General features: G+C 34.2%; 1 protein-coding gene across 1 annotated transcript; it reads left to right on the top strand.

Annotated features, from left to right (window-relative positions):
• The first annotated feature begins 4219 nt into the window (after positions 1-4219).
• Positions 4220-14525, top strand: polr3glb (RNA polymerase III subunit GL b). The gene is made up of 8 exons (XM_073847497.1): positions 4220-4380; positions 4614-4724; positions 6440-6569; positions 6940-7008; positions 9678-9734; positions 11706-11776; positions 11883-11999; positions 13929-14525. The coding sequence occupies exons 2-8, from the start codon at positions 4617-4619 to the stop codon at positions 14013-14015; spliced, it is 639 nt and encodes a 212-aa protein (XP_073703598.1). The 5' UTR covers positions 4220-4380; positions 4614-4616; the 3' UTR covers positions 14016-14525.
• Positions 14526-16861: the final 2336 nt, after the last annotated feature.

The raw sequence follows: 16861 nt of genomic DNA, 5'->3' as shown, positions 1-16861 counted from the left end.
TGAACAGTAAGATTTTTTAATGTTTTTTAAAAAGTATTTTCTGCTCACCAAGCATGCATTTATTTGATCCAAAGTACAGCAAAACAGTAAAATTCTAAATTTTTGTACTATTTAAAATAATCGATTTTTATTTGAATATATTTTAAAATGCAATTTATTCCTGTGATTTCAAAGCTGAATTTTTAGCATCATTACTCCAGTCACATTCTAATATTCTCATTTGCTGCTCAAAAAACATTAGTAATATTATGTTGAAAACAACTGATTAGATTTTTTCAGTTTTTTAATGAATAGAAAGCATTTATCTAAAATAGAAATATTCTGTAACATTCTAAATGTCTTTATCAACACTTTTGATTAATTTTAAGCATCCTTGCTAAATAAAAGTATTAATTTCTATAATTTCTTTAAAAATGTTTCTCGAACAGCAATTCAGCATATTATAATTTTTTTTTTTTTAGATTTCTGAAGGATCATGTGACGCTGAAGACTGGAGTAATGATACAAAAAATGTAACTTTTATCAAAGAAATAAATTACATTTTAAAATATATTAAAATAGAAAGCAGGTATTTTAAATAAGAAAAATGTTTCACAATATTACAGCTTTTGCTGTATTTTGGATGAAATAAATGCAGACTTGGTGAGCAGACTTTTTTTTTTAAAGGGGTCATCCAGTGCCACATGCACTTTTACAAGCTGTTTGAACTGAAATGTGTGTTAGGAGGGTGTGTACACAACCACCCTAGAATGACAAATATCCGCCCAGTAGTTTTCTTTTAATTTAGTAAAATAATTTTCCTTCTCATATCGAGCCAAGTGCACCTGTCTGCAGCCTGCAGATCGAGGCGGGGCTGAATCTGGGGTGGGGCTGCACGTGTCGCCCCGCCCACATGCCTTCTCATTGGTAGTAGGTAAATTAATGACGTCGACGCAACATCCCTCCCACAACTCATCTCATTGGTTAGTGAAATGGATTGACGCCAAATGCAGTTGGAAACTATACTTATGAATTATACGTTTTATATAAACGCGGAATCCTTTGCTTATTTATTCAGCTTTCAGATGTGTACAAATCTCAATTAAAACGTACGCTTATGACTGGTTTGTGGTCCAAGGTTACATTTACAAGCATGTTATGCAATGTTAACCAGTGGTGTTTATTTACAGCTTTTTTTTATTATTGTCTTAATTGTTAATAAGATACATAAATGTGGAAAATTATCAGCAAGAGTGTCCACTATCCTTATGTTATTAAATTAATAAATAGAAAAGAGTTGTTTATTACAAACATTTATGACACATGAATGAATTATGTCGACACATAAATTAATTTCACTGTTATCTATTTAAGATAATAATGTGCACAGTTATTTCTGATTCTCACTCCCGATCTTAGTGACATGCGAAACAGCAGTCTGGGTTCTCTGTGCTCAAATACATTAATTTCTGTAAGAAATTGAAATAACCCACTATAACCATCTGTTGACCCTTCCCAAAGTATATCTACTAAATTGAAACATATTTTAATTTCTTCTAATTTCGCTATTAATTTACCATTTCGGATTACTTCCTTGTTTAGTCAGGCCAGCTAAGGCATTTCTGGTCAACTGTACTGTGCCGTAATATGAGCGTACTTTGTTCGTTTTCTCTACATAATCCATTCACAATCGAAGAAAAGTGTTGTTTGTCTAAGAGGACCAAACGCCCATGTATACCGTTTCAAGAATGACAGATGCCAGTTTAAAAAAATAGAGTAATTCGGCTAAATATGCGCGATTCATTGCTATGATTGACAGTAATAACTGGACCAAACATCTGACAAGCTGATGGCAAAAAAGAGCTTAAATGATTCAGACTAAATTTAGAGTAACAAAACTACAGCGGGAACAATATGGTTAATAGATCAATAAATTTTAGAGTTCAAGATAAAACTTAAAAGATGTTATTAAATTTTATAAAATATTTAATATTCCTATCGATTCACATTGAGTGCATTATTTAATTATACCATAATTATTTAATGTATTTGTAGTGAACTATATATTAGTATTTAAATAATTTACCCTTATAGGCTGTTTGTGTGTGAGCTTAATGATTTTCTGCACTTCCTATAATATATACTTATGGACGGTAAAAGTACTACAATTTATTATTCTAGTAATTTTATAATTAATCGAAAAGCAAGACGTCTTGAAAAATGTAGGGAATTTAAAAGGCAGCTGCATAATAAATAATCCTGTGCTGCCATCTTTTGGTTATATTGGGTAATTCCATATTACGCTCCGAAGTCAATTGTCTTCTTTCAGTTTCATATTTCCTGCACTCTAATATGAGGTGTTCCACTCTTTCTTCATGCCGGCAATATTCACATTTCCCTGTGCCATGTTTACCTATTTTCAGTAATGTTTCATTTAATCCCGTGTGTCCAAACCGAAGCCTTGATATTATTGTCTCTTCTCGCCTATTCCTCTCTGTACACCTTATTTCTCCCACTCTCCTTTGAATCTTATGAAACCATCGTCCTTTCCTATTTTCTTCCCATTGTTTCTTTAATTTACTTTGAATAATAATTTTTGTTCCTCTAATAGTAACTGTAAAATCAATTTGATTATTTTTAGTAACTTCCTTTGCTATTTTATCTGCCATTTCATTTCCCTTAACTTCATAATGTACTCAACGTCATTACTTTGCCACCAATGAGATGAGTTGTGGGAGTAACGTTATCTGGACATTATAATAACCAGATAGAGTTGTGGGAGTAACGTTATCTGGACATTATAATAACCTACAACCAATGAGAAGGCATGTGGGCGGGGCGACACGTGCAGCCCCGCCCCAGATTCAGCCCCGCCTCGATCTGCAGGCTGCAGACAGGGGCTTCTCTATCGAGCCGTTCTCAGATGCCTGTCGTTGTGGCGTAACACCAACAGAGGCCGCTCCTGCCATAGTTGATAGACAGCAGTGTTTTAGCATAGACCCGTCCCAAGTGTAAACTGACAGCACTGAGGGAATGTGACTGCCGATCTACCTAAATGGGTTAATGTTTACACAAATCATTTCTCACCATACTGCTTTATAAACGAGGGTCAGTATAAAGCTTAGTTTTGTAACGCTAGATGGTTTAAAACGGTGTCTGTTAATGATTAAGATGTAAGGTTAACGCAATAACAAGTTACCTGCAAAGGTGTTTACAGCCCGCAACTGCATATGAGTAAAGACTATAACACTCACATTTATGTATTTGAATATAAGGACGGAGTAAGTTATGTTAGCCGATCACTTTTTTGCTCTTGTTCAATCAGCTATGCCTCAGTAAACACACCGCGTTCGTCTCTTTACCACAGTAAACACATCGCATTCGTATCTCTCTCAGTACTCTACCCTGCCAGTACATATAAAGATAAATCAAAGTGACATTAAGTTTACTAACCATTCAGACACGTCCAGTAGCTATAAGCCGTAATTGCTGAACTTCTTTGCGGGTGTCATCTTGTTTCGGTTCCAACTCCGGTTTTTAAATTAAATTTCAAATGGATGGGGTTGTACAGTGTCTTTAAAGCCCCCCCAAGTGCCATTTTGCCCCAAACTATACAACTATACCCCCAACTGTTGTCTAGGCAACACCCCGTGTGCTACGTAATGACACGCCCCACAGAACTGAGGGGCGGGGTGAGCAGAGGTTCATAAAATTTAAAGGGCCAGGTACTGATATCACTTGCTGAGAACAGAGGCATTTTTTACAAGGTAAAATGAGCGGGGTTTTTTACACTACCATAGAGAATTTTTAATCAAAGTATATTACAAACTTTTCATTAGGACCCTAAAGCATCATAATTAACTTGTGGAAAATGGGCATTAGATGACCCCTTTAAATTAAAAACTTTTGACTAGTAGTGTAATATTTAAAAATATAGACTATGGAGTCATGGTAAACATTCTCACGACAGTTTTAACATGGCCTTTACAAAATAACAAAAAGAAACAATATTATTTGATAGTTTTAATACAAATCAGTCCTTAGAACGTAATGTAGATGAAAAACATTTTTGCATTTGGTCCTCCATCATAAATGTTCAAATAAATATTTTTTAATTGAGTTGTGAGTTCGGCATGACTCACTTTAATCAGGATTAATTTAATTTAACAGCAGACAGAAGCGGAACCATAAGTGAACGCGCATTTGTTTCTGACAGGAACATTTTCAGCAGCGGGCAAAACATATATGCAGATGTTTGGCGGGTGATTTTACTGCTCAATTCTAACGTCACATCAATAAATTCCTATGAAAACAACTGCGTGTAATATTTACGGATTATCCAATAAATGCTTTCCACAATGAAACGAAGTTATAAATAGAGAGGGATTTCGGCGGAACTTTGTGAGTGAACGAGGCGTGTTTAAATATTACATTTCGGTCTTACCAAATAACGTTATACATTTACAGTTAAATAAAAATAGGTTCAGATATTTAAAATACATCACATGCTTGGTCTACGTTAAATGTCTGGTTTTGTAGCGGAATGTAATTGCGTGCATTAATAATAGTGTCGATCATATGAATTAAAGCTAATGTATGATTGTTAAATGTTATGTGTTGTGATTGTGTCTCAGATAATGGCAGGAAGGGGTAGAGGACAGCTCACTTTCTCTGTGGAGATTGTTGGCATCGGTAAAGGAGAAAATCTCCCTCCATCCTCCGTGCAGCCGACCCCTCTATTCCCTGTGAGTGTTTCAAGACAGAATAAAACTTTATCGGATTGATACTAATTACATTACATCAATGCACCTGACAGACTATTTAATCCAAAGCGAATTCAATTGTATTCAAGATACACATTATAGTACATAGTACTTGCATTCACTGGGAGTCCAACCCAGGACTAGGCGTTGCTGTGTTATGCGCTACACCCTTATGACTATTAACCATGGTTTTACTACAAATTAAACCAAAAAGTCATGGTTCCTATAAGCACAAATTAATCATGATTTTGCTCTACCAACCACAGTTTTGAAGGAGTAGTTCACTTTCTGAACAAAAATTTACAGATAATGTACTCAGCCCCTTGTCATCCAAGATGTCCATGTCTTTCTTTCTTCAGTTGTAAGGAAATTATGTTTTTTGAGGAAAACATTTCAGGATTTCTCTCCATATAATGGACTTCTATGGTGCCCCCGATTTTGAACTTCCAAAATGCAGTTTTAAATTACTCTAAACGATCACAGCCGAGGAAAGAAGGGTCTTATCTAGCAAAACAATCGGTTATTTTCTAAAAAATAATAATAATAATAAATTTATATACTTTTCAACCTCAAATACCCATCTTGTCTAGCTCTGTGTGTACTCTGTTTTGAGATTAAAAAAGTATATAAAATGTAAATGTTTTTAGAAAATAACCAATCGTTTCGCTAGGTTAGACCCTTCTTCCTTGACTGGGATCATTTAGAGCCATTTGAAGCTATATTTAAACTGCATTTTGGAAGTTCAAACTCGGGGGCACCATTGAAGTCCACTATATGGAGAAAAATCCTGAAATGTTTTCCTCAAAAAACATAATTACTTTACGACTGAAGAAAGAAAGACATGACTCTTGAATGACAAGTGGGTGGTATGTTATCTGTTAATTTTTGTTCTGAAAGTGAACTACTCCTTTAAACAGTATTTGCAATAAAACTCTATTATACAAATGGTAATGAATACACAAAAAAACATGGTTATCGAACATTTACTACAATAAAACCATGGTTAATTTTCATAAGGGCATAAGTCAGCTAATGACATCCTCTCCTAGTGAACTGTCACATGTAGAGTGGCTCCAAAAACTTAAAACAAATACTAAAAAACATCTAAATCAGTGCCTTCACAACAAAATATTTAAGTGCCATTCATTTTAAAGAAAGATAGAAAGTTATATAAAAAACACAAATAAAGAAAAATAACACTAACACTTTTTCTTTCTTTCTTTTTGTGTGTCTGACTTCTGGTCTCATCCGGTCCAGCTATTTTTAACTTTTTGCAAAACAGCTTATTTTGCGGCTTGATCTCACGAATTTATGTGTCTTACGGTATTATTTTAATGTATTACCTTAATTATGAACTCTTATGAAAATGTTACCATTATTCTTCTTGCTGTTTCATCATTAGTGGCTAAAAAGGTGGATAAGTGCAAGTTTAAATAGATTAAAATACTGTAAATAATTAAGACAAAAGTGGTTGTTAGATATTATTGAAACAATGTGGTAAGGTCACTGCAAAAATTAAAAATAGTTTTATTTCTCATAAGCATAACCTCGTATCTGTCAGATATCCCTTATTAAAAGCTGATTTATATGCATGTTTTATTTAGTGGGGAGCTAACTGTCCCAGTTGTTTGTTTGACCCCCCGGTACTAGACAGATGTGTATCAGCTGTGCTCTCTCACTTCTGTTTGATGGTTTAGCCCTTGGATCAGAAGCCGGTGCCCCTGCAGGTGGGTGAGGAGGCCGAGTACATGCTGGCCCTCAAACAGGAGTTCAGAGGAGCCATGAAGACGCTCCCGTTTTACATCCGGCCGGCCGCACCCAAGAAAGGTCAGTACGGGGTCATGGATGAGCGTATAAGACTGCCATCGTTAAGACATCCTACATTTCTTTGCATTGCAGACTGTAGGAAGACAAAAATATCTGTTTTTGTTTCTGATATTTGTATTTGTAAGTTTAATTTATTTTACAATTTTAATTTATTTTTTCACAGAAAAAAAAAATTATAAAACATACAGAAAGATTGAAAAGCAAAAAGCAAAATCGATTCTTTTCACCTTTATGTCAATATGTCTATAGTTATGCATAGTTTACTTTTTTCTGACAAAAAAATGATGGCAAATATTCACACTAAGTTTAAAGACTCCTTTCCATAGCAATGTGTGATTAGCAATTTAAAATTATTTTGTCCTCTTGACAGATGTGGCGCGCTATTCTGACAAATACCAGAAAATTGAAACCTCTGACAACAGTCTGGAATGGAAGCCAGGTGAGCAATTTATCTCAGTGATTCACTTCAGTGATATTTTAGTATTATTTATATATTCTTTTAGTTTTTAATAATATTTTTAAGTTTTTACAGTTTCAATTTAAATTTAATTGAAAATTTTGTTTATATTTACTTTATTGTTGTAAATTAATTTATTGTTTAATTTAGTAACATTTAGTCATTTTGCCATTCAAACGTTTGGGATTAGTAAGATTTTTATTGTTTGTTTGTTTTTTTATAACCAACTCTTATGCTCATTAAGGCTGCATTTATTTGATCAAAAATCCAATAAAACAGTAATATTGTAAAATAGTTTAATGTAAAATAACTGTTTTGTATGTGAATATGTTTGAATGTCACATGACCATTCTGAAATCTTTCTAATATGCTATAATAGAAAAATAGAATGTATTTTTATTTTTAAGATTCAGTTACGACATTTTATTCAGTTATTAAATTTATGTCATTATCATTTACTTATTAATTTTAGTAATTAATCTTATTTCAGTTAGTCAACATTTTATAAATTTAATTTACACTACCAGTCAAAAGTTGTGTTTTTTTATTTTTTGTTTTTTAAAGATGTCTCTTCTGCTCACCAAGCCTGCATTTATTTGATCCAAAGTACAGCAAAAACAGTAACATTTTGAATTATTTTTACTATTTAAAATAACTGCTTTCCATTTGAATATATTTTAAAATGCAATTTATTCCTGTGATCAAAGCAGAATTTTCAGAATCATTACTCCAGTGTCACATGATCCTTCAGAAATCATTATAATATGCTGATTTGCTGTTCAAGAAACATTTTTATTATTATTACTGATGTTTAAAACAGTTAAGTACAATTTTCTGACTAAATAAAAAGATCAAAGATCAGCATTTGTCTGAAACAAAAAGCCTTTTTAAAGGGGTGCTATTATGCTTTTTCACTTTTTGAACTTTAGCCAGTGTGTGGTGTGTACGTTTGGGCATTAAAAACATCTACAAAGTTACAAATCTCAAAGTCCACTACAAAGGGAGATATTTAGCTATTAAAAAGTCCCTTTTCAAGAACTACAATGAACGGCTCATTTGGACTACAGCATTTGTTTTCCGCATGCAATGATGTCACAATGCGGTATCCCGCCTACAGAAATTCAATTCTTTAGCGGGTTGGGGATTCGCCCAACTTTAGCATGTATTATGGACAGCCGCTTCTGGGATGCTTCAGCGAGCCGCAGGTCATCTCAGCTTTAACTAAAGAGTCCGCGAACTGCTCCGGAATCCATGCTGGATCCGCGCCATTGACGTGCGGTGTAGAGGTTTCAAACACACGCAGATGTAAACACGCTGATCTAAACACGAAGATTGACTAGTGATCATCCGTGCACGCGTTGAAGCTGCGCCGTAGACGTGCAGTGTGTGGTAAGACATTTATTCATCGTACAGTGTAGATAGCTTCAGTAGCCTTATGGTTTTGGGCATGTAAATAATAAATACATTAGCACAATAATGATAATATCATGTATCGGCGATCTCGCAGGCTGTTGATGGGACCAACAATACTGTAGCATTTTATTAACTCGCCTTTCATGCATCCTAGGTGTATATGACTTCCTTCTTTCAGACCAATGCAATCGGAGTTACATTAAAAATAATCCTAGCTCTCCCAAGCTTTAGAACTGAACGGTATAGACGAGTGTTTCTCTCCATCAGTCCAAAACAAGTCAATCCATAATAAAAAAAGTGCCTCACATGGCTCCGGGGCGGTCGGTAAAAGCCTCCTTTAACGATCCGATGTGTTTTTGTAAGAAAAATATCCAGATTTTAAACATAAGAATCACTTTAATCTAGTTTGCTGCTTTGGGAAGGGGCGCGGCAGGGCGGAACGCAGTCTACGCTGTTTGCCAATCACAACGCAGTGGGACTTCTGACCAATCACAATACATTTGGTTTTTCGGAAGGTGGAACCCGGAACTAATTGAGCCGTTTGTGTCAGCCTCAGGAGAAAGCTATTGTAATAATGTAAATTATGTGAAAAATTATGCGGTTTTCGAACCACCAAGCATGACAGCATGTTCAAGTACACCCCCAAAACAAAATAAAGACTATGTAAAAGAGCATAATAAGACCTCTTTAACATTATACACTATACCATTCAAAAGTCAGTATATTTTTTATTTTTTGAGGAGGAAAGAAATCATAGAAATTAATACTTTTATTTAGCATGGATGCTTTAAATTGATCAAAAATGATGATAAAAGACATTTATGTTACAAAAGATTTATATTTCAGATAAATGCTGTTCTCCTGAACTTTCTGTTCATCACAGAAACCCGTTTTTGAGCAGAATATTAGAATGATTTATGAAGGATCATGTGACTGGAGTAATTATGAAAAAAAAAAAAACAGCTTTGAAATCACAGGAATAAATTACATTTTACAATTTATTCAAATAAATAAAAAGTTATTTTAAATAGTAAAAAATATTTCAACATTGTACTGTTTTTGCTGTATTTTAAGAAGAAGCCTCTTTAATAAACATTAAAAATCTTACTGTTCAAAAACTTTTTTCAGCTTAATTTGAATTGAAAATATATTTAACACTTTCAGTTAACAATTGAACACCGATTCACTTGCGCCTCTGCACACTTGCGTGATCGTCTACATCCATTTGTATGTTTTAGACTGGAGGCGTTTTCCGAAGGAGCTGCGCGTGAGGGAGAAGAGACCCCTGAGAGACAGTGAGTGTGTCTGATGCTTAGGGCTGGGCGATATGGCAAAAATGTAATCTCTAATTTTTCCCCATATTGAACGATAACGATATATATTTCGATATAAGATGTTGATGTTGCCAGCTTTAAAATAGTATCCCAACAATGACTAAAGCCACAAAAATTAAAGGGTTCATTAAATTACATTTTAAAGTATAGTTTATTAACAAAAACAGATTACAGATTTGGCCTTAAAGATTAAAACAACCCAGTGAGCAATAGTCGTCATTTCACCGTCTGGGTTGACTGTAAACCCGATATAGTCCGGCTATGTGTAACCCACTTCCAGCCCAAATAACCTTGAATTTGGTTGCATGCCATTTTTGGCAAAATGACTAGTTAGATGTATGATATTCCATCCTGTAAGCAAACTCAGCAGCGTTTACAAGGTTTTATGTTTTTTTTTGTTCATTTTTTAATTGATGGCTAGTCTAATATTGGGATATGTGTAGACGTCTATTAAATTTTCACTGACAGCCCAAATACAAACTTACTTTAGCCTAGACGTCTGGGCTGTGGTTTCACGGCTAATAGACGTCTTTTAGACTAAAAATTGCTTGCTGGGAACTTACTAAAATAAATTAAAAAATAAAAGTTGTGACAGAGTATGGTAAATGAGAGTAAATGTACAAAATGTAAACATAAAATTATTGTAAAAACATAATTTGTAAGACAATTATTTATTTATTATTATTAACACAATTGTTTATTTTCTCTATTATAGGTTGAGCTATTTAAATTAGAGGCAACCACTGCAATTTGAAACAATCTACAGTATAAATAACAAAAAAATACGACCCAGTTCATTCTTAGTCGTATTAAATGCAGACAATTCAGCCATAATCAAAGTAGGCTACTCTCTAAATATTCAAAGTGCAAATTGAGACCGAATATTTCAAGCATGATACAGAGCTATAGACATACACAACCTATTATAGCCTACATACTTATAACAGCCTAGATATGTCATGTAGCCTAATTTGCGCGCATTGCGGAGTCACTCTCTAAACAAGGGGGATTAAAATTGCTTTTGAATGTGCGTGCGTGTTTTGCTTTCGTTTCAGTTTTAACAATCGTGCCAAACTCTCAGCTGAGAGTCACTTTTCAGATAGCCAAACCACTTATATAACGGAATTCATGCTACCTTTTTTGTCGACAATTTCAACATCTTTGGATAATAACTCGAGGTTAGATTCACTTTCGTCGCTGCTTCCACTCTTTTTTTTGTTGTTGTTGTCGTCCTGGTGTTAAGATTGCTTCGCAAAGTGCGGTAGGAAATGAACTTTGTACTTTGAAGTGCACACGCACACTACACGCTGATTAGCTGTTGTTGCATATTTCTGCTGTGTGATTGGCTCTTACATTAATCCATATCGAGCAAAAAATGTCTAGAGCTTATCATCGTTATTAACATAAATTTTATCGCGATTCGATATGATATCGTTTATCGGCCCAGCCCTACTGATGCTGTTAACTGGCTCTTACGCTCTAATACTGGACACTGTGTTCTGCTGCAGTGGAGCAGAGACGACCAGTCCAGGAAGCATGCATTTGTAAATGTGCTCTTCTTAAAGCCCAGATAAGGGAGCAGGTGAGGCTGATGTGCTCATGAATGAGTGTGTAAAGACAAGCCGCACCAGCAGGTCTGCGCTTCGCTCTCTGACTCATCTACGTCTCTGGGGAAATCAGAGAGACGGCTCTCAGCCGCGCTGCACACACATCTCCAAAATGAAAGGATGGAGAGAAAAGAGGAGATGGGAGAGGGATGAAGGTTTAGGCTTGAAGAGCATCTGTCACCAAGAGAGGAGAGACAAGATTATTTTTAGTCCTTCTGTGTCTTTTGTCAGAGGAGCTGTGATCAGTGAGTTGATGTTATTATGGGAGGATGTTGCCGATGTCATTTCCCCTGTCACAAACACGCTTTTGCTTATATGCTTGCAGAGAGCCCAGCTGTTCCCAAACAACCCAAACAGCCACGAGTGGACAAAGAGGAGATCATACGCAAACTCGAGGTGCCAAAATCTTTAGGGTGCCTAAATAAAGAGTTTTAATCTACTTTATTATACATTCTCATATGTAATGTGCGTATGAACAGACTGTGTGTGTGTTTGTATTCAGACTCTGGAGCAGAAAGAGGAAGAGAGGAGTTCTGATGAAGAGGAGGGAGAGAAAAAGAAGCCAGAAGAGGAAGAGGCTGAGGGAGAGGAGGAGTACGATGAAGAGGAATTTGAGGATGTAAGCAACTCCTTTCTGTAGTGACATTAAGCCAGTATGTTTGATCAAGATCAACAGGGAATGTAAAGAAATTGTCTTCAATTTAGAGGAAAAAAATGGACCTGCAATTTATAATTTAATACATTTATAATTTTACTAAAATGTATACCTTGAATGCATTAATGTAAATTTAATTCACATTTATTAATGTTCTGGGTTTATTACAAGAAAATCTCAGTTGTCAACAGTTATTTTAGTACTATTTATATACTCTAATGCTAGGATTTATCGGTAACACTTTACACTAAACATCCATTAGTTAACTTTGGTTAACAGAGTAACATTAACTAGCAGTAAGCAAGAAATTGTTACAGTTTTTTTTTTTTTTTTTTTTATGTTAGTTAATAGAAATTAAGCTCAGGTCCATTAAATGATACTAACAAATACAACTTTTAATTTTAATAATTAGTAAATGTTGAAATTAACAAACTAAGATTAATACAAGCTTTAGAAGTATTTTTCATTGATAGTTTATGTTAACTAATATAGTTGCTTAATGTTAACAAATTAAACCTTATTGTAAAGTGTTATCAATTATTAATATTTTAAACTAGGTTTTATTTTTATTTTTTATTAGAATGTTGTTTTGGGGTCATATTATTCATATATGTCAGTTTTAGCCACATTTTTATATTTATTTTAATAATTTTATTTCAATTAATGCGTTTTAGTTAACAATAACAGATTGTCAGTATATGTGGAAAATGTTTTACAAAATTATTTCAACTTGTCCCTCCGTATATTTACTAGGTTACAGTGAGGCTTGTGATGAAAGTTAACATCTAAAAGTTTATTCATAAATACACTACCAGTCAAATGTTTTTGAACAGTAAGATTTTTAATGTTTTTTTTTTTAAAGTCTCTTCTGCTCACCAAGCCTGCATTTATTTGATCCAAAGTAGAGCAAAAACAGAAAATTTTGAAATATTTTTACTATTTAAAATAACTGCTTTACATTTGAATACATTTTAAAATGTAATTTATTCCTGTGATTTAAAAGCTGAATTTTTAGCATCATTACTCCAGTCACATGATCTTTCAGAAATCATTCTAATATTCTGATTTGCTGCTCAAAAAATATAATATTATAAAAATATTTATTTTATTTATTTATTTTTTTCAGGTGTCTTTGATAAATAAATTCAGAAGAACAGCATTTATCTGAAAAAGAAATCTTTTGTAACATTAATGTGTAATTCGTGTGTAACTGTAACATTGTTTCTTGAACAGCAAATCAGCATACTAGAATGATTTCTAAAGGATCATGTGACATTGAAGACTAGAGTAATGAGTCTTTGTAAAATGTTTGCTTTGATCACAGGAATAAATTACATATATTTAAATAGAAAACAGTTCATTTAAATAGTAAAATATATTTCTAAATTATACAGCTTTTTCTGTAGTACGGATCAAATAAATGTAGGCTTGGTGAGCAAAAGAGACATTAAAAAAATATTAAATCATCAATCACTAGTTTATTAGTGTAGTCGCAAGATGTAAACAATATGCATATATATATATATATATATATATATATAAATAAAGTACTGACTAACCTCATCTGTATACCTTTGTTGGCATGATAGCATAAAGCCTAACATTCTAAAAATTAAAAGAACAACTTTATAACACAGAAGTATTCAAAGAAAAAAATAATCTATGTGCTTTTATAAAATTATAAGCGTTAAAAACTCTAAATAAAGCTCCTATTTAATCCTTCTAAGTGCCTTAAGGTAACCTTGATTTTTTAAAGAATATGAGGGATGAATTTAAATTATTTTGTGTAGTAATCAATATTATGCCAAAAATGCTTTTTATTGAGGTTAACTTGTATTAAACCAGCATTCAATAAAAGTTTTATCCAATGAATCCTATGTGTGCATCTGACAGGAAACCGATTACATCATGTCCTACTTTGACAATGGGGAAGAGTTTGGAGGAGACAGTGATGATAATATAGATGAAGCGATTTACTGAAGCAGGTGACGGCGACTCCATAGCACCCTCCTCTGGCCAGTGAGTGTCTCTGGAACCGGTCTGTCCCTCAGGACCGTTCTGGGCTGGATCATTATGTTTGGCAGCTGATGTTGAAATCTTTATGCAGTGGATTTCCTCTCATCCGATCGGTTGGCAGGGCAGCTGATTGCTGACAAAGAGCGTTTGAATCTGAGGGCCATGGCTGGAGAACACAGAGAAAGACACTGAGGCACAAACTTTACTTGTAATGCAGCTATACGTTCTTAGAGCTTTGTAAATGTTTATTAGTTCATAAGTGAAATTCTATTTTAGAATCTTATTTTTAAAACATGTTTTAATGTAGGTTTTAGACAGTTTAATAGCTTTTATACAGCTTAGATTTGTGAAAAAACTGTAAATGTAGATTGTTTATTTTGGATGATAAGTATGTAATATTTTATAGTCTTAAGTCAAGTGGTTGTAAATATTCATGTTATTGCTGTTTTATGCAATAAAGTTACAGTGTGTCAAGACTTTGTCTCTATGATAGATAGATGTGAAGTTCTGCCATGTGGCCTGTAGGGGTTGTGATACTACATTAAAGTACTTATGGCACAATCATTTCGACTTTACTGTTCGACTGTACTGTAAATAACAGAACAATCTGAGATTATAAATACAAAGACTGTAGAAATATAAATGCTTCACTTATCATAAAACAAAAATGTGATCTCAATATACAGTTGAAGTCAACTGTATATTTTACATATACCTTGCAGAATCTGCACAATGGTAATCATTTTACCAAAATAAGAGGGAATATACAAAATGCATGTTTTTTTATTTTTTTTATTTAGTAGTTTATGAGTCCCTTGTTTGTCCTGAACAGTTAAACTGACTGCTGTTCTTAAGAAAAATTCCTTTAGGTCCCATATATTCTTTTTCAGCATTTGTGTGTATTATTTTGAACCCTTTCCAACAATGACTGTATGATTTTGAGATCCATCTTTTCACACTGAGGACAACTGTGGGACTAATATGCAACTATTACAGAAGGTTCAAATGCTCACTGATGCATCAGAAGGAAAAATTATGCATTAAAGGAACACTCCACTTTTTTTGGAAATAGGCTCATTTCCTGTTCTGGCGATACCACTTTTAGCATAGCTTAGCAAAGATCATTGAATCCTATTAGACCAATAGCATCGCGTTCAAAAATGACCATCGAGTTTTGATATTTGTCCTATTTAAAACTTGAATCTTCTGTAGTTATATCATGTACTAAGACCGGCGGAAAATGTAAAGCTGCAATTTTCTAGGCCGATAAGATTAGGAACTACACTCCCATTCCGGCGCAATAGTCAAGGAAGTTTGCTGCTGTAATATGGACGCAGCAGGCGCAGTAATATCACGCAGCACCTGAAATTAGTTCCCAGCTAGGTTAGCATTTGCACATGTGCTGCGTGATATTACTGCGCCTGCTTCGGCCATGTTACACGTCGACGTCACTTCCCTGGTTTGGGAAAAGCACGTAAAAGTCCACCAATTACGTCTGTGTGCATGTCAACGTATTAGGTGGACTTTTACGTGCTTTTCTCAAACCAGATAAGTGACGTCGACGTGTCGCCATTTGTAGTTTTTGAGACTAGTAGGGATCGGGTAAAAGTTGTTTTTAAAACACTCATGGTGGACTTACAAATTTTCCGATGCAGCGTTTTGTGAGTACATACCCTATTTACACTACTGTAGAAGTTTGGTAAGATTACGTGCACGTTTAGTGGTGCAATTTACGAGATACATCACATGTACCATTCACGGCAGTAGCAAGCCATTCGAAAAACTCTGATATCTCCCTCAATGTTTGACTAAGGTAAAAAAAAAAAAAAACGTCGGATGGGGTATTTACATCGGAGTGCATAGCAATGAAGTCAAATCTACTCCGAACCATCCCTTTAAGAGAGTAAAAACCTTTGAAAAGAATGAAGGTGTACATTTTTCTTATTTCGCCTAAATATAATTTTTCCCCATTTAGTACTGCCCTTCAGAAGCTACAGAAGGTACTTACAGTACATGTTTCATAGAAGACAAAAGTTAAAATTTACCCTGATCTTCAAATTCAAAAAGTTTTCACCCCCTGGCTCTTAATGCGTCGTGTTTCCTTCTAAAGCATCAGTGAGCGTTTGAACCTTATGTAATAGTTACACGAGTCCCTCAGTGTGAAAAGATGGATCTCAAAATCATAGTCATTGCTGGGAAGGGTTCAAATACACAAAAATGCTGAAAAACCTAAGAATTTGTGGGACCTTAAGGATTTTTCTGAAGAACAGCAGGACAAGCAAGGGACTCATGAACAACTATCACTGAACAAAGAAAAAAAAGCTGTGGATCATTCAGGTAACAACAGTATTAAGAATCAAGTGTATGTATATTTTTTATAAATTCAACAATTTTCTCTTGTGGACTATATGTAAACATCTTTTATGTGAAATGTCTTATTCAAGTCAGCTAAAAAATAACATGCATTTTGTATCATCCCTCCTGTTTTGTTGAAATAATTTAAATGTTTAGATTCTGCAAGGTGCATGTAAACTTTTGACCTCAACTGTATATATGTATATATGTATGTATCTATGTATGTGTGTGTGTGTGTGTGTGTGTGTGTGTGTGTGTGTGTGTGTGTGTGTGTGTGTTAGGCTATTAAAGTATCACAGCATGTCCTTGGATAAGTTGAATCAAAGTTCTCACTCTCATTACCTTCGATTTACTGTGTAAGACTCTTTCTTTCATGTCTCTGAAATCTCATTTGACCGGATACACCTCAAAAGAATCCGAACAGAAAGTAAATGTCATGTTCTTTTGAGCAAATG

Source organism: Garra rufa, chromosome 9 (genome assembly GCF_049309525.1).
Source record: "Garra rufa chromosome 9, GarRuf1.0, whole genome shotgun sequence".
In the NCBI taxonomy this organism is placed as follows: domain Eukaryota; kingdom Metazoa; phylum Chordata; class Actinopteri; order Cypriniformes; family Cyprinidae; genus Garra; species Garra rufa.
The sequence above is the reverse complement of the archived record's forward strand: the minus strand, read 5'-3'. Positions and strand labels throughout refer to the sequence as shown.